Source organism: Myiozetetes cayanensis, unplaced genomic scaffold (assembly GCF_022539395.1).
Source record: "Myiozetetes cayanensis isolate MyiCay16 unplaced genomic scaffold, myiCay2020 scf1, whole genome shotgun sequence".
Taxonomy (NCBI): domain Eukaryota; kingdom Metazoa; phylum Chordata; class Aves; order Passeriformes; family Tyrannidae; genus Myiozetetes; species Myiozetetes cayanensis.
Genome location: NW_026086604.1, coordinates 110,894,815 through 110,919,025, shown reverse-complemented (window position 1 = coordinate 110,919,025; position 24,211 = coordinate 110,894,815). Strand labels below are relative to the sequence as shown.

General features: G+C 37.7%; 1 protein-coding gene across 6 annotated transcripts in view; it reads left to right on the top strand.

The window, feature by feature from the left end:
- The window catches only part of RBMS3 (RNA binding motif single stranded interacting protein 3), a 766,388-nt gene that overhangs the window by 269,913 nt on the left and 472,264 nt on the right, over nucleotides 1–24,211 (top strand). For all 6 annotated transcript variants that reach the window (XM_050319193.1, XM_050319165.1, XM_050319175.1 and 3 more), the window contains one exon: nucleotides 3,134–3,307. In XM_050319193.1, the coding sequence (XP_050175150.1) occupies nucleotides 3,134–3,307 (174 nt within the window). The remainder of the gene's footprint in view (nucleotides 1–3,133; nucleotides 3,308–24,211) is intronic.

Here is a 24,211-nt window from a genome sequence, read left to right as displayed (position 1 = left end):
CCTGGGAATGTCTTCGTGTAGTGACTTTTGTTTTGTTTTGCTTTGTGGTTTGTTTTTTTTTTTCCTGGACGTGATCCAACGGAAAGAGCAGCTTTCAGTGGGTCAGACAGGGTAGCCTCCCACCAAAGCCATTCAGATCAGAGGATTCTCCCATCAGGGACCTTCCCCTCGTGGCTCCCAGCTACCCTGAGGGGGAGTGGTATCTCGCTTCCTGCCTCTGCATCCTGAGTGACCTGCACAAGTAGGACACCCAGCAGATCCTTGGTGGTCTGAATGGCTCACTGTTCCTAACGCAGCCTGTGTGAGGAAGGACCTGGATGAAGGAATAGAAAGGAGGTAGAGGGACTCTTCTCTGTGCCTGGAGTTAGCGCTGGGGCTGAACCATGCCTCCAGCATAGTGGCAGATCTGGGAAGGAGTTTTGTGTAGCACACAAGCAAGAAACAAAACTCAGTCAACAGACAGAAGCCTGTTCAGCAACTAAGACAGGTGGTTTAAAAAACAGGGTCATTTTTGCTCCTGTTCTGTAAAACAGGAACAGATATTATGTGTGTCTGTGTAGTGCCAATAGTATCTCTCCTTATTGTAGTGGAGTTCTCTGCCATAGTGAAAATAATCAGTTAACAATTATCGTAGGTGCCAATGCATCTTTACATCCTATCAGCCACTGATATTTTTCACTGGTCCATACAATGCAAACTGATCAGTAACAATAGGAAGGAGCAAAGCTATTGTTGGGATAGAGCAGCTCAGTGTTCACAGAATATTTGATAGGTGATGAACTTCTCAAGAGGAGTTAATAAGCAGCCACACTTGAATACCTGATGTTTATAAAGGGGAGAAATTTATACAGGGAAGTACATTATGGCTAAACCCCTATTTGATCTGGCCGAAACAAAACCTGGCCTTCATCTCTCATGTAGAAGAAAGTCTACCAGGGCCCAGAAAGAGAGATTTGTCTTTGAGGAGTGATCTGAGAGATAAGTAACGTGTCAAAGGAAAGAAAATGCAGTTTCTGCTCCTTGGGGAAAGAGGGAAAAAGGGGAAAGAAAAAAAAAAGAAAAAAATTAAAACTCTTTTTATTTTTTTTTTCCTAGCTGAAGCTGTAGCCTCTTTCCTTTGATTTGTCATGATTTAAATTCATATAAAAAGATTTATTTCAAATAAGCCCCTTTAACTGTAGGGGCAGATTTTTTTTTCCTAAAGCCTTTTGTAAGAACAAAGTAACCACTTGTCACACACAGAGACTAATGAGAGTTTAGTGTGGGTTTTAGTGTTCATTCATACGCTTTGTGTTCAGCTAGTCGTAAGTTAAATCTTTAGAAATCACACCGCAGGAATCCTTCTCTTAGGGGTGGGGGCGGGAGGCGAATCCGTCGAGATATTGAGAGCTGGTGAGCAGAAACTGCTCTTTTCAGGCTTCCTAAACGGCGGCGCAGGAAATAAACACATGCAGGAAGTCGTTTGGCCTTTTCTTGAACTTAAAGTTTATACAGCAGTTGATAACTGAGGCAAACTTTGTGTACTTAAACTTCTAAAAATTAAATGAAGTAAAGAGGGCATGTTTAGCCCCTGCCAGCATGGCCTGTAGTTTCTGCAACCAGCTCATCTAAATACAGTATTAAAAATTGGAAAGATTATACAGGGCATATATTTTTATAGCTAGAATATGTCCTTGAAACCTTTTTGTGTACCTTCTCTCTGTCCTTTTTTCCTTCCATTTCTCTAATTCTTTCCCAACGAAACTGAGCTGAAGCACTGAAACAAAACTGAAAATCATGTTTATGAAGCTGTTTTCTGTGCTTCTGCACCAGACTCTGCTCTTTCATACTTTCCCTGACCTTCTCATTTATCTTGTAAGCACTTCAGGGTAAGAATGGTCTTGGGCTGTGTGAAACACCTTGTTAGGTGGTGGCCCATATTGATATTTGGTTAATGTTACATATATGGTGTATAAAAGTTGTCTTTGAAAGGCAGCTAAAAATAAATGAAGTGTCATTCTTGAGTATAGCTTTTGAAATTGATAACATCAATTTACTAACAGGGACACTTATAAGCATTTCAAAGAAATATTATTTGTGTTCGTATTTCTGAACCTTTCACTGTATTAACAAGGTCACTGTAAATTTAATACTTTAAAATGAACAGGTTTAGTTTTATAATAATTACAATTAGTTGGGGTAAAATTGCATAGGAAATTTAGAACACCTTTACCAATAAAAAGAAAGCAAGCAAAACCCAAATGCAGAGCAGAATATGGAGTAAAAAGTACATTTGCATGTCTTTGAAGACCAGCCTAAATACCTGTTAAAAGTGCATCCACTTCTATGCATCTTCTACTCTTTTTAAAAATTGATATTTTTTTTTCTCCCCTAATAAGACACCCGTAACAGTGCAGGTGTTTATTAGGAATATTTTTTATAAAACAGGGACTAGAAGCAGAAACCTACAGTTAAAGTATAATGAGAGAAAGACAGAAAGAATGCATGTGAATTACACATCTGTAGTCTGGGTTGCTTGCAGATGGAGTTATTAAATTAATTTTTAAAAAAACAATTTAGGATTTTGGATTTCTTTTCTTTGTTTTAAGAAATTAAAACATGTAATGAAATTTCATAGTCTGCTTAGAAGGTTACATATTTGAAATGTAGTTTTGGGGTGGCTTGGCCTTACCTAGCCACTAGGTGGGATTTCAAGGCTTCAAGAAATACATCTAAACATTGGCACCAAACTGCCATTTACCATAAAATGGACATAGCTGATCAGGAGTTCAATAAATGTCAATATAAAAAAAATATATGGAAGTTTCTACTATTAATCTTGATATTGTACCTTCTACACATCTTCAGAACATCCCCTAACTTCTATCACTTATTGATTATCCATTTGATTTATATCCTAGCATGAAGTGTAACAGTCATCAGTCTTGCTTTTGGGCATTACAGTGACATAGCACTTTCACTGATATCTTTGAAGGAATCCATTTTTATTTTCCCTGTTCCTTGCAGGAAACACTGAAGCTTGTTCCAGGTCATGTGTCATTATATATATCTGCACAGTGATGATATGTAGCTGCATGAATTGTATTCTACCCTAAAAGCTATTTTTACGTTGCATTTCTTTCTTTTTTGATAGTCCAGCTCCACAGTGAGAACGTACCAAAACAGTAAATCAAGAGTGACCATGAGCCCTGGCTTTAGCTCCCAGTGGAATAGCAGCCAACCTGCTTGGAATACATACACCTTTCCAAGAGCAAGCTTGCACTACCAGTCTCATGCTAGCTACACCTACTGTGCTGGACATCCTGCTGTAAGTAATTAAAACTTTTTTTGCAGTTACCTGAATGAGCTCTGTGATACCCTGGGAGGTGGCTCAAGGGCTGGCAGTTTAGCACCCTTCTCCAGTGCCCTTGGTGTCCCCCAGCAGTCAGGACAGCTCATGTGTACCAACCCTAACTCTAGAAAATAATAGAATGAGTCTTAGGCATAAGCAAATGGAAAAGTTTCATGGCTCAGTAAAAATACATAAATTTTTGTATATTTAGCAATCCTTCTCCTTGCATAAAATTACTGTTGTGTGCCTGTGTTTCAGTGTCAGAGATGTGGTCTGGAAAGCAGTATTATAGATGGCCTCTTTTCTGTTTCTGGTGAGCCTGTTAGATGAATGAATTATTCTATTTCAGAGACTTTAAATTGCGTGGATGAGTCAGTGGAGGAGAGCATCTCTTTTCATGATTTGATTTGTTTATACTCACAACTTTATCAATTATTTGATCAGTGGTGAACATGCAGTCTTGTTGCTAAGCGAAGACTACTGGTCTTCTGTAATTTGCATGAACTGGTGGCTGAAAAGAAAGGGGGGTTGCTCCCTGTTGCTGTGTGTTTTAATTTGACAGCCATGAAAGGGTCACAACTGCAGGCTGATGGTGGGTTTTGTCATACGGATATAGTTGACTGCTTACAGCAGAGCCTTTTAGTTTCTGGTTTTGCAAGACCCTGAGAGAGTTAATGGAGGAAGAGCTCATTAGTGTAAGCAATCTTCCTTTTTTCCCCACTCCACACTTTCTTTTTTTAGTGTTTGAATTTGAACTTAGCTTTGGACATTTGCACATAGAAATTCTTAAAGGACATAGTCCTTTAACTTCTTGCCATGTGTACATAATCAAGTTTTGCCATCAGTGAATTCCAATAGGAAACAGGGAAGTGAAGCTTTTACTACAGAGTGGAAATTGTGCTATGCGGTCCTATTGCAAGATCCTTGTGATTTGATTTAGATTTGCTATCTTACCTGGCAATAGACTTCTGGCCAGAAGTTTGGGTTAGAGTTTGTCTCAAATATGAACATGGTAATTGAAATAAAAGAGAGGAATAAATTTGTAAAATCTTATCTCTTTTCTGAGGTGATGAGTTCTCAGGATGAATTAAACATCTCTATGGAGTCTGCTGTTTGGTAACATCCATTATGGTGTCATTGGAAATGATAAAAACTGTTGTGAAGAAATAAAATGTATTTGGCATTGTAAGAGCACAGATATTTTCTTCGTTTAGAATGATGGCTCAAAAAGAGTCCCTGTGCAGCTTAATTTAACTTAAACTGTGGGTACTCAAATCATTAACTGCTCCTTTACTTTGATAATTTAGAACAAACGCTCCCCAATCTGTCAGTTTTAGCTTTGACTCTGAGAAGCAAAAGAGCATACAAGAGCAATGCTAACTGTCCTGGAAGAGAGCGTAAAATCTGAATTGAAATGTCAGTCTTTTTCAAGCTACTTCCACAGTTCCTCTTTCCTTTATTTACACTAAAGTTGATGGTAGCTGAACTAGAATTGTAGTACAATATTTGTATATCGTATGTATATACAACCTATACAATGGTTTTTTTCATTGAGCACCTTACTATGTAGTCGTTGGAAATGATACTTCAGTTTATTTATCTGATTGCTGGAAAGTAGAGGTTTCAGAATGTGCAGATTTGCATAAACCTTTGTGCAATTAATCCGGCCCTCAGTGTCCCTGGATTCAGCTGTTTACAAAATTTGGCCCATTTCTTGGCTCCTGCTTATCTGAGGAGCTCTGTTGCAATGCTGCTTGGCAGAGATTGGACCGATTTCCTAGGCTGCTGGTAAAAACCTATAACAGATTATTAGCTGCCATTGCAGTGCCAACCACTGTGATCACAAACTTTTTCCATACCTTCCATACTTTTATGTTCTCTGAGTGTGGGGCCCTAAATAGAGCCTGGGCAAACTCAGCACTTCAGCAAACTCAGCTCCTCCCTCCTGCAACATCAGATGAAGTTCAAGTTTCCAAGAAAAACAATGCCTTAATATTTGCTTGAATATCTGTTTCATTGTATATGATAAAGTTATAATTAGTCTGGTTCCTGTTTCTAAGTTAGATTTGTTTAATCTGAGCTCAAACCAGCCTTCCTGTGGCAAATGACTACAATAAAAGTTGGATACAGAGGAGCTCCTTTATTCGTGAATCTTCCCAATATTACATGCTCAACTGGATATCTGCTTTACTTCAGGGGTTTTATTTGCCCTCATCTGGCACAAGTTCACTAGAACAAGTTGTAGGTTGTAGTGCTTGTATGAAGCTGTTTCTGCAAAACCTCCCACATAGAATATGTCTAAAGATCATTGCAGTTCCTTGACACTTTGGAGGCTAACAAACTTACGAGCGCTTTGCAAGTTCAAGGCAGACAAATGTCAGGGAGTTGGATCTGGCATTGAAGTACTTAAAGATATTAGTCCCCAAAGACAGCGCCAAGAGTAAAGCTTTGGATTTCTCTACCGTTTGGAGAAAAGCTGAAGGAGACAAAAAAGATTCATTTTAATTGGGCAAAATGTAGCTAATAAACCCCCAAAACACCTCTAATTCATTTTTTTTTTCATCTAAATGAAAGAAAAAATATCTTACAAAGAGCAGTGTTAGGAGACACTTATGACTCTGGCTGGTCCTGAGAAATACGTTGGAGTCAAAGGTGGGAGTTTTGTTTTATCAGAGAGCACACTTGGCATCTCTCTTCCACAGTGCCACAGTCATTGATTAAAAACAGTCTTTCCACCCTAGGAAAGGAAAGAACAGGAAGCTTGTTTAAACAGAGTAATTTTTCAGCTCCTGGAGTTATCTGAGGGAGAAAAAGGCTTCATATCAGCCCATTCAACAGTGAAATGCAGGTTTTGAACAAACAAGAAGGTGCTAACTTCTAGCTATACTGGTAGACAGGATACCCTGTAAGATCTGTGTAAACTAATATGAGTGATAATGTGGTAGATGGTCTTTACAAAGTAAATGATTTGTGATATTAGGGGTTCGAATTTCCCCTGTTATTAACATTCAGAGGCTTTCAGCCAGAAAAATACAGCATGTAGTGCTCAGAATAGAAAAGACACCTAGTCATTTAACATCCTTTTCTCTCCAACTTTCTTCGCACAGGAAGATAAAAAACAGACAAAGTAATTCTGATTATCCCTGTTGGGCAAGATAGAAACAGCCCTTTGAGAACTTTCACATCTATGCAGGCTTCCTACCCACGCTTTTTCCAAAGTCTTTAAGACTCACTTAATTTAACTTTCTCCACATTTTGCTGGAAGGACGATAGAATTTCACAGGTCTTCAGAAATCTCGTCTATTGAATTAACTCTAACAAATGACCACTTAGACTGTGCTGTCATTTTAAAAAAGCACATGTATAAAGTGGGCAAACAAAACATAGATCTCAACAGCTTTAGACTACTTCAACTGAAATCATAAGGGTAGTACTGTCACAGACGATGTTACCCTGCAGGACTTGAAACCTTTGTTGCATGCCTGTGGGACGATGAATTTTGTTGCATGTAATAATTTCTTCACGTGCATACATCTCTGTAGCATGCATGATGTCTTTAAAATCCTTATCTAGGTATGCAACTCTGGTGGGTTGACCTTGGCTGGATGCCAGGTGCCCACTGTGACCATCCCAGCTAGACAGGGCAGAGAGTAAGGTGGAAAAAACAACTCATGGGTTGGGATAAGGCAGTTTATTTAAAGCAAAAAGTAAAGTGGAAGCTTGCATGTGCCAAAAACAAAGTGAAAGATAACACAGTTTATTCTCTACTTCCTTTGACCAGCGATGGTTGGCCACTCCCGAAAAGCAGGGAGATGGTTCCTCAGCAGGCAGCCATTGGAGACAAGGAATGCCTGCGTTCCTGCTCCTTGCCTTAGCTTTTATATCTGAGCTGTCATATGGCATGGAATATTCCTTTGGTCAGTTTGGGTCAGCTGGTCTACTTGTGTCCCCTCCCAGGATCTTGCCCTCAACTGAGGAAGGAATGTCACAGTGCTGATGCTGTGCTTAGCAGTAGCCAGAACACCGGTGTGTTATCAACACCCTTCTAGCTACCAATGCAAGGCACAGCACTGGGACAGCTACTGTGGGGAAATGAACTCCAGCTCAGCCAGACCCAGTACAGTGACTCAGTATATGTGAGACTTTCAGCTTAGAATCTGCACTCTAGTGGGATTCAGTCATGCTCTAGTAGATCAGTGACAGCCTTCAAAGTGTGATTGGTTAAATCTGTAAAGTTACTCTTTGGAGCTCTACACATAATGTTTACAAGCTGTTACATGACTGAGATGTCATATACGGATCAGAAAATCAGTTTCCTTAGCAGTCCCCATTCCTACAGTCTGTCCCCCTACTTCTTTGTACTAACTTCCATAAATATGTGATTGCTTCTGAAATTATGCTGTTAGTTGGAATGTGCAAAGCAGAACTTAAAAAAAAAAAAAAGTGATGGAGAGCTCTGTAAGATGTAACTGGCATCCTTCCACTCACTTCTCTGAGCCCTAGTGGGATTTCAAATCTTTAATCTTGAGAATCTTAAGGCCCAGTAGAAGGAGCTATAGCTCCTTTCACACGTTTCCACTGACAATCCTTGGACAGAAGAGAAGAAAGGGAGGAAGGCTGTCACTGTGGACAACACTAATGGAAGGTCTTACTCACTCTCAGCATGACTATGCAGAGTCTATTGGAAAAATTTCCAGTGGCAGCGAGGTAAGCCTCGTTGCTGATGACAGAACAGCCGGACTGCAGTATTGCACAGCTGTAATGCTTTATGTAAATTGACTGTTCTCGTTATTGCCACACAAACTGGATTAACATCTGTACTGAGATCTCACTGGTTGACTTTTTACAACTTATTTTGTATAAATTTATAAAATTAGAAAACCTGCCATTTTTATGTGATTAGATGATACAATATTTAGGGACCACCTGAAGATGTGAGATACAATTATCAATTTGTATTTACACATATATACATATCTAGTGGCTAAGTTATTAGTCTCTATATACATATATTTATATATATAACACAGATCAAACTTTGGCTAAAATCTTTGCAGAATGGTGTAGGGAAGTTCTCAATGCACCGCTGGTGTTGGGTGTCAATCTCTAGTCTTCTGATGTGATCCTGTTTCTGAAATGTAAAACCAGTTAGAGAACACATTCTCTTAAGAGTAATATCCTACTCAAAGTCACTTCTATAGCACCAAAATAAGACTGACAGAAGCAATATACTGATATATGCCAAATTCAAAAGATAGACCATAAATGACATGACCATATACTATAATGCAAAGATAATGCTTTAAGAAGCTTCTTCTCTTAAATCCAGGTAGTGTTCAATACACATAGAATGGGTGTCCTATTCAAAACATGCCTTTATTTCTCTAGGAATATAAGTAGAACAGATCAGAACTCCAATTTATCATTTTTTAAATACTAATATCTTTCCAGTGACTGTTTCTGTTGCATCTCTCCTCAGAGAAAGAGACAGTGCAGAGAGTGAAATGCTTATGCAGTATAATACTGTCATAACTAATTTCCAAGGTATCTGTTTAAACAGAAGCTGTCACTTTCTGATCTGGCTTGAGCCTCCTGCCTGATTCATTTTGTAATGTCACGAACAGTGGATTGTGGATTCTTGGAGTAGAGCTGGTCTGATTAGAGATGAAGAAACTTCCTTTTACACATGCACATCCTCATAATCAGCAATGATGGGAAAGGAAATAAATAGTATAGTAGGCGTAAATTGAAAGTGTCTCTCTAAGAACATCTCAATTATACTTGAAGTTATGAAATCTTGGTTTTCTCTGTCCCTAGTGTTAACCCTTTCTTACCTTCAAGGGCCTTTTATGTCATCTTTTATGTCACAGTATATAAAGTGTAAGGGATGTATTTTGATCTTCAAAGATGGTGATAGCCTCAGCTTCAGCAACCATTTAATAATCTGGGAAAAGCTCAAGTGTGAGCTGGAAAGAAGTGGGAAAGAAAGTTCCCAATTAGAAGTAAAAGAGAGATTCATAAAAAGAAGCTATTTTTTGTAATTGCTGATATGTTCCTTATGAAATACTGCAAGAAGTAGAGAGGGAGCAAATGAAGAAGCAGTCATTAAAGTGAGCATGAAAAGTATGACATCTCCATTGCTGGGTATCGGTTGAAGTATAAGAGAAAAGCTGTGCCAGTTAAGAGGAAACTAAATGAAGGATTGTGGAGAAAGGAATAATTTTAATTGACAAGATGTTGTAGCTATCAGGTGAAATGGGGAGCTTAGTGATCAACTGCAAATCCATATGCTAACTGCTGACATAAATTATTCTGTTTATCTACTACCTCCATCTACAGGAACAGAGCCTCAAAAACATGAACTTATTAGGCCGCAAACGTAAAACACATTTTCACTGTGGCTTGGCTTCTTTTGAGAAGAGAGGGTGGAAATTTCAAACCCCCAAACAAATATGTCTCTTAATTAACTTTTCTCACCATCTGTGCTTACTTATAGCTGAGGCAAGCGGTACCAGTGACTTGTGAGATTGCTTTCAATGCTGCCTCTTTAGGCCAGCTTTTCAAAGCAGCAATCACATGCAGTTAATTCCAATCAGATCAGCTTATCAGCTCAGTTCATTGTAGCGCTTTCATAATCATTCGTGTGTGACAGCCCATTAAAACTTGGCCAGGTCTTTAAAAAAAAAAAAAAAAAAAATCACAAAATCCACCAATGTGTTTTACATTCAGCCTTTGAGGTATTCAGCATATTTGTTTTGTGTATTACGCTTTGAAACTGAACTTTTGTGAAGGGTTGTAGGGAAAATTCACCAGTAATATAGGACTCTGGCCAAAGTAGTTTACTGTATTTTATCTTGCAGAGTAGTTTTATTCAAAAATATACACATGATGCTGTAATAATTGTGTTAAATGCTGTCTATGGCTCTGCTTGGCTTCTGCAAAGGTACAGTGCTGTGGATGCTGTATGGCAGATCAGAGAGGGCTAATGCGGAGTGTGTGAAAGGCCACTGCCCGTGGGTGGTTCAGGTAGACCAAGCGAGTTTTTCCTTTCTTCAGGACTTTTGGTGGATGGCAATTACAGTTTGAAGTTCAGTGCCTTGCTCCGAAAGGGCAGTGCCTCTCAGAGGGGAGAGAACTGATAACACAAAGTGCTTCAGCTGACTTGCAACAAATATTTTTCAAAAAGTCTGGGGAAATGAAAAGTTCCACCTAAATTTGAGTTTGGAGATCTTTGGTTTCACAATTCTGATTTTTATGTGTGAATGTTGTGGGGTTTTTTTATTTTTTATTTTCTGTATCCACTACTCATTTACACAGCACACATATTATGTGTTCTTATAGTCTTTCAACAGATTAAGTTAAGAATTTTGTGGATTATTTGTTGATCTGTTTTATAGGTTTGTTTTTACTATGTAATTTCACAGAAAAAAACCCAAATTTTCTATAAAAACCACAAGACGAAATATTTTTTCTGAACATTTAATATTAATAAGTTTTGAAAAAAAATTCTGTATATAACTAGTGTTGTTATTTTCAAGAAGAAAGATTTCTTTGTGGAAAATATAATTGAAATCTTTGAAACTACCAAAAAAAAGACTTACATATATATATCCACAGCATTGGTAAAATAAGTACTCACCACCTCCAAGTGCTAACAAGGTCAACCATCTTGGAGATGGGAATTTTTGTTTATAAACAGACTCTATAAGATATTTCTTGCTGATTCTACATTTTTGTTCTTGCATACTAAAGGGAAGATACACAAAAAGAAGGTATTTTTTAATATGCTTTAAAAAGACAGACCAGACGCTGCCTTTTTTCTTCTTCTTTTTTTTTTTTTTGAAAGAAAAGAAGAAAATTCCCTAAATTTAGACTGTAAAATAGGCTTGTAGGAGGCAGTAAATACAGATTCTAGTAAATGTCTGTAATTTACAGCTACACGGATCAACCTATACATATCTCTATAAGTATTTATGTCTGTATTCATAAAAGTGTGCGTCTATATATATGTATATACATGCTTCCACTGTTTATTTTTGTTTTGGTTTTCTGCTTCAATTTAGCAAATAGGAGGTCTATGGTTCTAATTTAGCTTCTCCATCTCATTTTCAGTAAGCCAGACAGGTTGTCTTTAGGATTTGTTAGTAAAGGTGATGAATTCCTCCAGGCTCCAGAGAAAATCCTGGTCTTAGGGCTTGACAGTAGATGCTACAAACTGCCAACCTGTCACATGTTTTGGAGACACATGACACTTTTTGAGAGATTGATTATTTCAAAAGGCTGGCAACTGTGTTGCTTTCATTTTAAATAATTAACACACTCTGGCAACTTCCTTGTTGTATTGCAGCCTCCCAGGGTGAGGAGTTTTAGACTTTAGAGTTTAAATACTGCTTCAAATAATTTTGCTGATGGACTCTTTCCCTTCTCTCTTAATTTTAATTGGTGTTACTTATTTAATATAAACCCACCCAATCCAGTGAAGGCACAGGGCATGAAATTTTCCTTCTGCACTTAGACCTACCTCCTTGCCTCAAGGTTTTATTTACACCAGGGATGCTGTTCAACAGCACTGTCAACAGCGACTTCTGTTTACAAAGGGTGATGGAAGAAATGCATGTCTGTGGGAAATACTGATTTGTCAAAATTGAAATGTTCTTTTGAAGACATTTCAGGCTTTTTTACTCTTGACAAATTTCAAATGTTGCTTTACTGTAAGCCCAAATGCTGACCAAATATCACTTGTCCCTTGCTGATTTCTGGCATATGGTCCACCAGTGATTTAAGCACTTTGTTGAGAGAACATGATCTAAAAAATCATAATCCTAGATTTCATTTCCATGAGCATGCTTAATTTTCTAAGTAATCTAAATTTTGGTCTGTCACCTTTGTCGAAATGTTTCTGTTGCTTTTATTAACAGGGTTTCCTTTAAAAGAAACACCTTGAGAGACAGCATGATCTGTGTGTCTGTGTTGGGCAAGTTGTTTATTGAGTCCTCTACTTTTGGAAAGTTTCAAGATGAAGGTTACTGTGTGAGAACCAACTTTATATTGGGGAGATCGAAAATATTGTGTGAAAAATGTTTCCATGTGACACATGAAGGAGGGAGCTGGAGTTTTTGAGAGGGAAAACAGAGATCCTCAAAATAACAGGCTTCATTTATTTCTGATAATCAGGCAACAACTCACCATAGTGCTGAGTTTTTCTTTGATAAAGACTCTGTTGACCTCATATTTCTGCCAAAATACTGTAAAAGGAGGTCCCTATCCTAAAGCATGTAGCTAGATGAGACAGAAAGTAAAAAGGGAAACAGGGGCACTAAAAGACAGGATCCTGTCCAAGGTCATGCAGCTGTTGGAGGAAAAGAGTTGGTGCCTTATCTGTCAAACCAGGCAGGTTTTCTGCATTTTTAATAAGTGTATAACTAGGCAGTGTTTACTTTTGTTCTAAAACCTGTAACTATGAAGTGTTGGAGGTGCTTTACTGCAGACCAAAACTTGTAGCTGAAAGCAGGTATGGTTAGTTATTTTCTTTGTTTTCAACCAGTGTCTCTCTTCTAAGCTGTATAAGGTTCTCCTTAAGGATATTAAATACAAATATTTGTGCTTTTGGGAAAAGAGACTTGCTTCCTGCAAGGGCATCTCCCACCAGGGCATCACTCCTTTGTTTCCTTTGTTTCTGTTTTTATTTTATTAGGGGCTGTCAGTATTTATAGTTTTCCATGGCATTCCCCTTTTTAGCTGTAAGATGGACTGCCTGAATTTTGCCAGATAGACTGAGTTTAGGTTTCACAAGGAGCAGAATATTTTTCCATTTGATCCATTCATGTACAAATACCTATTTTCCTTGGGTATACACTCAGCTTCCATGCAAGAGGAAAAAAAATTGAAAGGACCTGGAAATATTGCAAAGTTCTTTACAGAGATTCTCTACAGTATTTTCACCTTTCACGCTTTTTTTTCATCTTTTTAAGCATTAGCCCTCTGGCATGGTCAGGTGCTAGGAATTTCCTGGCACCAAAGGCAAATGCTGTGTTGAGGCTCTGTCCTTCTGCCCCGGTGACCTGTCCTTGGATGTGTGCCAGCATGGCTTGCTCTGCTGAAACCAGAGCCGCTGCGGGTCTGTCTGCCAAGTGCTTGCAGTCTGTGAGTGCAAAACTCAGCCTCTAAATTCAGCATGGTCGCAAACTCTCTATGGCTGGACTCAGTCTTAAAGGTCTTTCCCAACCTAAACGATACTATGAGTCTGTGGCACAGCATGAAGGTTGCCAGAAAGTTCTAGGCTGAGGTCTATTCCAGCATATCCACTTTTTCTCTGTGCTAGTTTTAGTACTGCATCTCTGTGTTGTCTAAGAAAAGCCATGCAGATTTATTTTTTCCCCCTCTTGCTTTATTTCTTTGTTTGTATCATGTAAATGAGAACGTTTGCCCACAAACTCTTATATGTGTAGCTGAATTTTTTTTTTTTTTTTATTGTCAATGATTTATTTTAAAGGTAGGATCTTTTAAACTTCTAGAAAGCATCTCAATGTTTGCTTTGTTGTCAGGCTAGTCCCTCTTTGAAGACTTCCCTTTCTTCAGAAGCAGCACTAGTAGAAATCCTTATATTGTATACAGCTGGGTGAAAGGTTGGATTGAGTTGTTTTCCTGCCAAACTATAAAGCAATTTTCTTTTAAAATCTTTCTTTCTATTTGGCTGCTACTTAATGTCTTTTGTCTGCTTAAGGAGGACAGGTGCAATTATTCACCTCTGAGTCCTGAAAGAAATAGTAATTCAGCATGGTCTCTTAGAAAGGAATGTAATTCACTGCCCCACATACAGTACATTATGCAAGTCAAACAGAACTGTGGAAGCTGTAGCATCATCAAGGATAGCATATGATGAACAATTCCTGGTACAAAGTCAGGCTGTTTATCTTAATATTTTGTTTGGGAGAAGGAAAGTAAAAAAATTAATTATAGATTGAAGCTTGACAGCATTGTCTTTTTAGTCTTTTAAGGACAAAACACTTTGGCACTGCTATGTGAGAAAAAGAATGTTTTAACCTTCTCCAACTAGTTCCTTGGGATGTAGATTTTAAAGCAGTGATGGTAGATCCATCATTACTTAGATAACTTAATTTTTTTTTTCTTTCACCATGATGAAAATAGGGACCAAAATTCCAGAAGTGTAGCTCACAATGTGTCTCTGAAGAGTGAAAGTTCTCACCTTGTCCTTAAAGTGCAACCCTGCTCACCACTGAGTTAAAATACTCAGGCTACTTAGAGGTTTCAGCCCAGGTAAGTATATTCAAGAGATATTTAATAAATTAATGATGGAAGTGATCTGCTTACAGAACAAAGTTCTGCACTGGGTAAACAAACACAGTTTCTAGCTGTGGTCACTTAGAACTGCAGAGCAGCTCTGCCTCATCATACTTGTTGCTTGAAAATTACACAAAATGAAGATATTTAATTTAAAGATATTTGTTTCAAGTTTCAAGACCTTTTTTCTCACCTGAAAATGTCACGTTACTGCTTGTGTGTATCCTGGTTAAGTCTTTTCATTTCAGTCCCTATTTTTATTCGCTATTAAGTTTATGGCACTTGCACCTTTCCAGAGAAACCTATGAGGCCTGGTCTGATGCTAAAGGGATGTTGTCACAGAATTTTGAATAGAGTCCTTTTTGCTGTTTTGTAATCAAAGAACTCAGATGCACATTCCTCACCTTTATTGAAATAAGTCATTTAATTATCAAATCTTTTCCTCCCACTAAGTGCAATGACTTATATAATAGATACCAGTCTTTTCAGGCAGTTAAACATTCATGCTTCCCCAGTCCCACCAACATGATCAGTTATTTCAGAAGCAGAGAAATAAACTTGATGCTTTCCAGTAGAGGGTGTCTGAAGCAGGAGCTTGGTCATTTTGACTTTTCTGAAACTCAAAATAGAGTAATTTTGTGATTATCTGTCATGTGTTTGTTTGGGGTTTTTTTTGTGTGTTTTTTTTTTGTTTTGTTTGTTTTTTGTGGGGTTTTTTTGTTTGTTTGGTTTTGTTGTTGTTGTTTTGTTTTTTTGGTGTTTTTTTTTGTTACCAGAGGAGTTAATTTGGGCTAAAAGGAGCAATAGAAAGAGGACAAAAGATTTTTGTTGTTCTTACAGCCAAGTACAATAGACAAAGTGACTATGGAAATTATATCTTCTTATGGTAAGGTGTATAATTCCCTTCAGAGAAAACGCAGACTGTTGTGTAGATCTAAAAAAATGCTCAGAATCTGGGAATAAACAGCTGTGCTGCTGTTCCAGGACTGAGTGTACCACATGACAATCACTTTGTTTCTCTTGAAATGTTAGTGAAGCAGAAAAAAAATTCACATAACATTAATAAAAGAAAGCCAAGCATGTTAGCACTTTTGTGATGGCTAAGTTGTCTGGTTTCATAAATAACTGCTTTTCAAAGGGTAACCAGTATTGAAATCTATTTAACTGACTAAAAATAATTTATTTGAATGACTACATGTGATTTAGATATTTTATTCTAAGATGTTCCATGTGAACAAACATCTTTTCCTAGTCTTATTAACATCGTTAGGAGTCTTTGTGCTGATGGGGGTCTTCCTGGATAGAGTAACTGGCATGCTTGAAAATATTTTTCATTCTTTTAGACCAGAAAAGGAAGGGGAAGATTATTTTTCCTCTGAAAAAGGAAGGATAAAACCACACCGAAAGAAAAGTGCCAATCAAATTATGCTTGGGGGAAACAGCTAAACTGTTTATAAACAAGATGTCAAATATAAAGAGGAGGGGAAAATATCTAAATATAATCTCTTCTAGCAAAAGTGAACTGAGATTGTTGTCTATGCATTCTTAAGGAATTTTCTTTTCACCATATTTAAGTTTGTCTTTGTTTTTTAACCCAATACTCTGCCCCTCACCTGCCAAAAAACCTCAAGTAAACCCGAGACCCAAGAGAGATGTCGTTAACACTCAAGGAAGGCTTTTTAAACTGACCCTATACAGTTTTAGAAGTCATGTGTCTGGAGGAATAAAAACATCTAACCTTTCTACGTCCAAAATGAAAATATTTCATTCTGTTTTAAACTACAGTGAATAAAATGTAATTGAAAAGCAGATGTAAATAAGTCACAAAGGGATGAGTTGCTGGTCCAAACAGGGAACTGGAGTAGAAAGTTGAGAGTAATCCTATGCAAATTACATACCTTTAAGGGGAAGCCTTTTTCTTTCTTTGCACAATTTTTAAGTTTCGTGAGGAAGGGAAGAATTATTCAATGAAGTACTTACCTACACTGATGTTCGGTGATGGTAGTGGTGTCAGCAGATCTGCAGCTGAGCATGAGGCTCCTTGCTGATATATCGTACATCTGACATTTGTAATGCAGATTCCAGTCTGAAGAGCTGATGATCTGTATTGCTGTGCAAAATGTCTCCCACAGATATTTCACTTTTGCTTTTCCCTCTATAAAACCCCAAGGTATATGCTTGGTCTTTCTGTGTAGAGAATACAATCAACCAAATCCTCAGATGATCAGAGGTGATGAAGTCCCACTGGCTCAATCAAGACCTTCCTGTTTGTATCCACTGATGATCGAAAGTAGATGGAAGGTGTGTTTGATGCCAACTTTGAATTCTTTGTCTTTGTGCTTTTATTATCTATTGTATCAGTACACTGAAACAAGCCTGGTTCTGGTGGTTCTAAAAAGAGGCAAAATGGCTCTGAGTTTTGCCCTGGCCATGTTGCTTTGATCACACATATATATACTGTTTTGTTCTGCCCCTGTCTGGCTTTTCTGAGATCATGGGAGAAAGAAAAAACCTTTTTCACATGAGGCAAAGAGGTTATTTTTTTTTTCTTTCCCACTATTTTCTTTCCTGTGTTTTGTTTTTTCACAGGTGAAAGAGTCTCTTGCCTACCTGTGGGGATTTTAAGAAAATAATCTTTTAATATTGAAGTGTTTATGTTCTCATTAAGGGGTCAACATAGCATTGATTTCCTCTACCCTCACCCAAAAACTAATTGCAAGGTGTAGTGGCTGGAGATAAGTCTGCCCACCAGGTTTAATGGTGTTTTACTAGTTTAATTAGGCTTTGGGTTTAAGGTGTTTCATGAGGAGAAAAGGACTTCTCAATAGTTGGGTTAAAAAGGCAGAGAGAAACAACAGCTGTAAGGGCACTTTCCCATGTACTTGAGCATGATTAAATGTAGCAGGGGGTTCTTCCTTCACTGAGTAAATTACCTTCGTCCCACGTGTATATTGATACAAACTTTAAACATTTGCCTTTGCAATATATCTCAGGCTGCTTCTCTTGCTGCTCAGGGTCAAGAGAGAAATTCATGAATGCTGACAGGAAATCCCTTTCTAAGTATCAGGAATAGGTGTACAATTTCTCAGATAAAAAGAAGATGAAAAATTGTCAAATTCTTTGTGTATTTACCTTTAAAAAATGCACACAGCAAATAAAGGAACCTTTTCATCAGATGTATGTTAGTGATTCAGATGCCACATCATTGCTCTGGTGTCGTAGATACAAAATCCCTTGAAAAATCTGCTTTCCTGTAGAGATTGTTTAAGCCTGGTACGGTAATACAGAAAAAAAATTGTTATTTTGGGTTATTTGTTGCTCTTTTAGAAACCAAAATATATGAGTCTTCAAGAAACTCTACCTGACATCACCAGATGGTACTCAAGTCATAGTCGCATCAAGGTGCTGCTAGGTTTTAATAGGAAGTGTGCATTTTTTTTACAGCGTAGGAATAGGAAAGCAGTTCATAAACTTTTCATTTTCTCTCCTACTCTCCCATCTCTATCCATTTTATAATATTTTTCTTCTCTGTAGTATTACGACAGATTTAAGACCAAAGCTGAAACATAAGGCATAAATAAATTAATACATAATCTTCTTAATCCAAAAGTAATTTGTTAAAATCTGTTCAAAATCTTGTCTAATAGGCTAACCTATATTTCAAAATTCTTCAAATCTTACTCCTTGTATCTAGAATTACTTTAAACCATTTGGGACTGCTAAATGTTGAATAGCCATTAAATACATTAAGTAAAAATATGGCTAATATATTTTAATATATTAAATCAATATATTTCTCTTTTTACATTTTAATTTACTAATATTGAAAAAAATACAAGGTTTCCTTGAAGTTAAAATTAAGATAGCATAAACTTGTGATGTGCTCTCGGTTTTCTGTTTTCATAAAAGCATTCCTAACAGTTATAAAGAAAATAAAATGGTTCAAACCAAAGTGTGTAAATTTTTAGATACTAAAATGAGACCAAACCAACTCTTAACAAAACACCGATGTATTCACTCGGTCTGTGCCTTAATAACTGCACTTCCCATAACATTATTCCTTCTGAATGTCGGGTACACAGAGTTCACAGAATCACAGAATGGGTCAGGTTGGAAGGGACCACAGTGGGTCATCTGGTCCAACTTTCCAGCTCAAGCAGGGTCTTCCTAGAGCACATCAGACAGGATTTTGTCCAGGTGGTTCTTGAATATTTCCAGTGAGGGAGACTCCACAACCTCGCCGGGCTCCGGGCTCCTCTATGGAAGCAAGAGCAAGGTGACATTTAGGCCCATGAGGTTGGGCCATTTAGTGACAATTCACCCCACAGAAGTCACCAACTGCCAGGGACTCTTACAATGGCTCTCATGCCACTACCAGTCTACACTGGCTCCTGAAATATCTTAAGTGATAGTTGCTCAACAGCAAGGTTTTTATCTGCATTTCTGCCTGGGAAGTACTTCAATGAATATACTTGTTCATTAACTGCATACCAGTTTTAAACAGTTCTTCCATTTCAGCCACTCTTTAAGCATGCTATTTCTAGCTCATGCTCTGAATGCACTTTAGTAATCATGGTGGGCAGAATAACTTCTGTCATATCACTAATAATGATCTTAGCCAATCTATTGTGCAGCTGAACAGATCAAGTTAATGCAGAAAGTGGAAGGGTTTGGAAGCAGTTTCCCTACTGGAAAAATGGAAGACCAGTGTAACTTGATTCAGATTTGGAAAAAAAAAAAAAAAGGCAAATGGCTGATCTGAAGAGAAATATATGCCAGTCAAAATAAATATTGCCCTCAATGAGAGTTATTTTGTTGGAGAAAAGGGTCTAATATTCAGGAGACACTTGAGCTGTGGTAGTTGTTGAGTATTGCTCATTCAGGCAGTAGAATTGTTGGGCAGAAGCAGGGAAAGTTTATTAACCCTGCCTTGGGCATCGAACTATTAGACTTCATGTAATTTAAACAGGTTTCTAGGAAATATTTTACACCTTCATGAGTAAAAGTGAAATTTTGGGCACTGGGAAACTACATGAGCATTGTAATTTTTATACTATTTTCCAAATAGTGCTTGGTTCTTTGAGACAATGTTTTTATTATGATAACTGTTATTTGTCCCTCTGTAATGTTGGAGTCCCTGGTGGTCTAGTGGTTAAGGGCGCAGTGCTGTCACCGCCGAGACCCGGGTTCGATTCCCGGTCAGGGACACTCCCGGGCAGATGGAGCTCGTTAACCCTTAAAAAGGCAACCCATCTACGTCCTAAGGACCTCGCTGCCACCGTCCAAGCTCGCTTGGCCCCGGCAGATGAACCTTAGGATTAAAGGGTGGGCTCAGTTCCGCGCACACTGTGTCTCACCTAAAAAATCCAATGCGCAGGCTGGAAGGTGGAAAGACCTTCCCCGGATCTTCGCTCGCGAAGACTGGCCATTATTATTTATAATGTTGGTGCTCATTTTCTTTTTAAGGAGAATATAAGAATGAATGCTGATATATGGTACTGCATAACTGTGCTAAAAATAAAAGGAGGAGGGGGGATGGTGGAGAGCTGCTTCAGACAGATGAAAAATGCCAGTATGTCAAGGAAAATATATTCCCCAGTGTCATTTCATGCTCCACAGGGGTCTGTTTTCTTAAGTCCAGTGCAAATGCATACTCTCAAGAAAGCCATTTTCTGCTTAATGTGGAAAAGAAGAATAAAGCAATTTTTTATTCTACTTTTATACAATCTTGTCAGGAAAGGGAGATGGATGAAGAATTACAATCTTCAGAGATGCCATCAGGACTCCCTAAACACAAACCTTATCAACCCCAGTCTGAATTCATGTCAAATTTCACAAATTAAGCAAGACTGGATTCTGCTTTGGACACCTCCGAGGAAAACACATGACACAATAGGAACTAGCATGAACAATTCCTTAAGCAGATCTCCTTTTTCTTCTAGTAAACAGTGATGAAATGAATATGGAGAAAGTATATAAGCACTTCCTTCCGCTCCCTGGAAGAGATTCTCTGCCCCCACTTTCCACCCCACCAAAATTAATGCTTGCTCTGACCTATTTTCATATTTTGTATTCCCTGGGCTGTGTGCCAGAGAGCAGGCACAGAGCAGCACTGAGGGTTCATGCACCTGCCTGCAAAGAGAGGGGATACGATGCAAGAACAAACTAAGACAGGAGAACTGATCTCTTCAATATCCCAGTGGCAAACATGTAGTGTACAGTTCCTAAATGAGTCTGAAAAAAAAGTTCCCTGTGCCCTTCAAATTGTCGTAGTGGTTATCCTTCCTTGCCTACAGCTCCTGCTCTGGAGGACCACAGATCTCCTGTAGGTTTTGTGTGATACCTGCCAGATCTCTGTGGTTGCCGGAGGTACTCTAGGCCATCTCAAATGGCACTAGGCAGCTATAATTAGGCAACTTAATCAAGCCCTTAGTTCCTAGGACTGCTTTGCCAAATGTCTAATTTTAGCTGTCAGTGATGTAATGAGTGGACATTTCAGATGCTGCAGAAAATGAGAATTGTCACCAGATCTGCCAACCTGAACGAAGTGCTCAGCAAATGGTGAAAAATTCAAAGACCAGCACCTATAAATGGGAGTGTACCCCCACAAATGAACTTATTTTTGGCTAGTCACTTTGCTTCCGTTGGATTTTATGCACTGGAGGGGAGAGTGCTGTGTAGTAGTAAAAACAAATGAACACAAGGAGAAAAAAACCCCAAAAACCAACAGAACCAACCAAACAAAAAAAAACACAACAAAAAAAGCGCCTTCCTGAGGTTAATTACTGTAGACATTAACACCATTGAATATTTTGACAAATCCTTAAAGCCCCCAAATCTCACTAAATGAAATCCTACGAAGCATTCACTTTTATTATAGGTCAGTCTAAACCTAAAAGCTTGAAGAAAAAAATCTTTATCTTGGTACTATTTTATTAAGTAAGGTCTATAAATAAAATTTTAGCATAGAAATAATTTTCCTGGAGTACTGCATGATAATAATCTAACTTCCCAGGATGGGTGGGGAGAAAGGTAGTAACACTATTCATTTTAAGAAGCTGCCTTGATAATACTCTGCTGCATTACTTCCAGAACGCATAAGTAGTGATGCTTAGAATATTTCTCAGTGTGGTTAGGGAATTCACCTTTCACATCTGTATCTGCTCTTAAATTACACAAATATAAAAATAACAATATTCCTGCAATTGGTAAAGAAGACAAATGCAGAGTCTTTAGGAAAAGGAATTGAAGAAAATGCTCCCACAGAAAATTCTCGTGCTTTTCCTATTGATGCAACAGTTAAAATATTTTCATGTTACACTTCATCTCCATATGGTTTTCTTCAATGTTGTTTTCTCAGTTGATGGAGGGAAATTCCCTAGACACATTTTACATAATTGCTTGTATGGTTGCTGTTGCTTACATTTGTTCTGTCAATTGTGGATCCTTCTTATTTCCAACTATTTTGTTAGAAGTGTTCAGAATGCTTAAAAATGCTGAAATAAAGTATATTTAACACAACCACCCACTTATAGAGCTGTACAAAGCTGGAATTCATCCCTCAGCTCTGTCTCATGGAAAATATCTTTGCTGTTTTCTTTTACTTATACTTTTTTTTTTTTTTGGCTAAGTTTTTAGAAATTATTTTGGTAGTTGTAGAAGATACATTCCCAAAACCATTTTTATTCTCAAATTGCTTTTGTCCCCTTTGAGGCAATGCTGGCTGTTGAAAGAAGCCCAGGCTCTAGATCCAGGATTTGTGAGGTTTCCCTGCACTTTGGTTGATGATATTTTTTCAGATTAATTAATAAAGGGATTCTGTAGCTTCCTGAAAGTTTTAGAAGTTCACCTCAGTATTTCAACAGAGGAACATTTCCTTTACAGTATAGAAGAACTGATGTAGAGTGAAATTAGATGAGGAGCATTGCTGAGATTGGCACTCATGTTTCTTATCAGCTACCACTTTGCTAAATGTACCTGAAGGTATTACCCATTTATTTCTGTAGCATTTTCCCCCATAACAGGGTGATGCAGTAATACTTGCATTTAGCCATCCTGATGTTTTGAAACTAATATCAGTTCTGAGACAGCATCAAATCTGTGTGCATAGAGGAGATTGCCTGAGGTAGAAATGAGGGTGGTTCCCCACATGGATCACCGTGCAACATTTGGGATATTTTTTCCCCCAACATATTTGATCTCTCACTTTGAAAATCAAAGCACAAACTCAAATGAAATCTGACCTGGTCAAGTAAAGTAATTTTTCCACAGACTTGCAGAAACCTCCTCAAATTTGACCTATGATTTAGAGAAGTCACACAGGTTTTTTGTTTTGTTTATTTGTTTACTTTCAATTCCAAAAGAGTATGCTATTGGACATATTAGAGATGACGTGAGGGTGAGCACTTTGAAGCATATGCTCTGCAAAGACCCGTTCTATACATTAATCTTTTTAAGTCCAAGTATCCTGTCTTGTAATAACATAAGATGACAAATCTCATAAGGGAAGTTCTTGTATTTGAGCTTTCTTCATTTACTGAAAAATGAGTTGGGGAAAACTACCTGAAAGTCAAACCAAAACCAATAGATTGTGCCTGTAAGAAATCATAAACTTCATTATGTACACAATGATGTGGCAGAGGAGGAGAGCTGAATTTTTAGTAGCACTGGATGAAAATTAAAGTGATCCTGGGTAAGTAATATATTGCAAAGTGATAGTTCAGTAGGTTTGAAACTAATTTGAATTCAGCACTAATAAAAAATGAGATCCTAATAGAACATTTTAGAGTGTCTTTTCAAATCTGTGTTCTGTAGGACAGAAAATTTTTTATTTTATACCTGTATAAAACAAACAAAAAAAATTGTTTTGCTTTCTTTTTATAGGAAGAATTTAGAATATTTGTCCAGTTTTATATGTTCCCATAATAACCCTTCTCTGGGGACATAGTTTGTCAGTTATTCCTGTTTTTGAACTCAGATTTTTACGTTCTGCTTTTAACACCAAGAAGGTGAGAAGTAAAACTAATTTCCCAAGTGATTTTGTCTTTCTTCATAATGAGAAATTCAGATGATGTAGAAATCAGCTACAGATTGAAACAGACAATTTCCACTTTCCATTAATATGACAGTTCATTCCAGTTAAAAAGCCTTTTCCTGCATATGTGGACATCCTGCCATACAAGAAGGAGGTGCTGTACTTGGGAGGGTAGTGTTGTGGGGTTTGTTTGTTTGTTTGTTTTTGTTGTTGTTGTTGTTTTTTGGGTGGTTTTTTTTTTTTTTAAACTACTTATAACGAGACATAGTCATCTATCAGGATTAATTTTTGAGGTACAGAAGGAGAAGCACTTTCCATTTGAGCTCAATTTGCTGTAAATAAGCAGCAAACTGAGAAAGCTGCCTAAGACAGCCACTAGCACAAATGTAGTGTCAAATCTAAGTAAACATGTACAGAGAATAGCCCTGAGAATTTGATGCCGCAGGAAGTTTATGGTATTTCTAAATGTTTCTAACAATAGTTTACCATCCTAAAAAAAGGCAAATTATTTGCCTGAATATCTATTAGACATAGGATACCTTGAA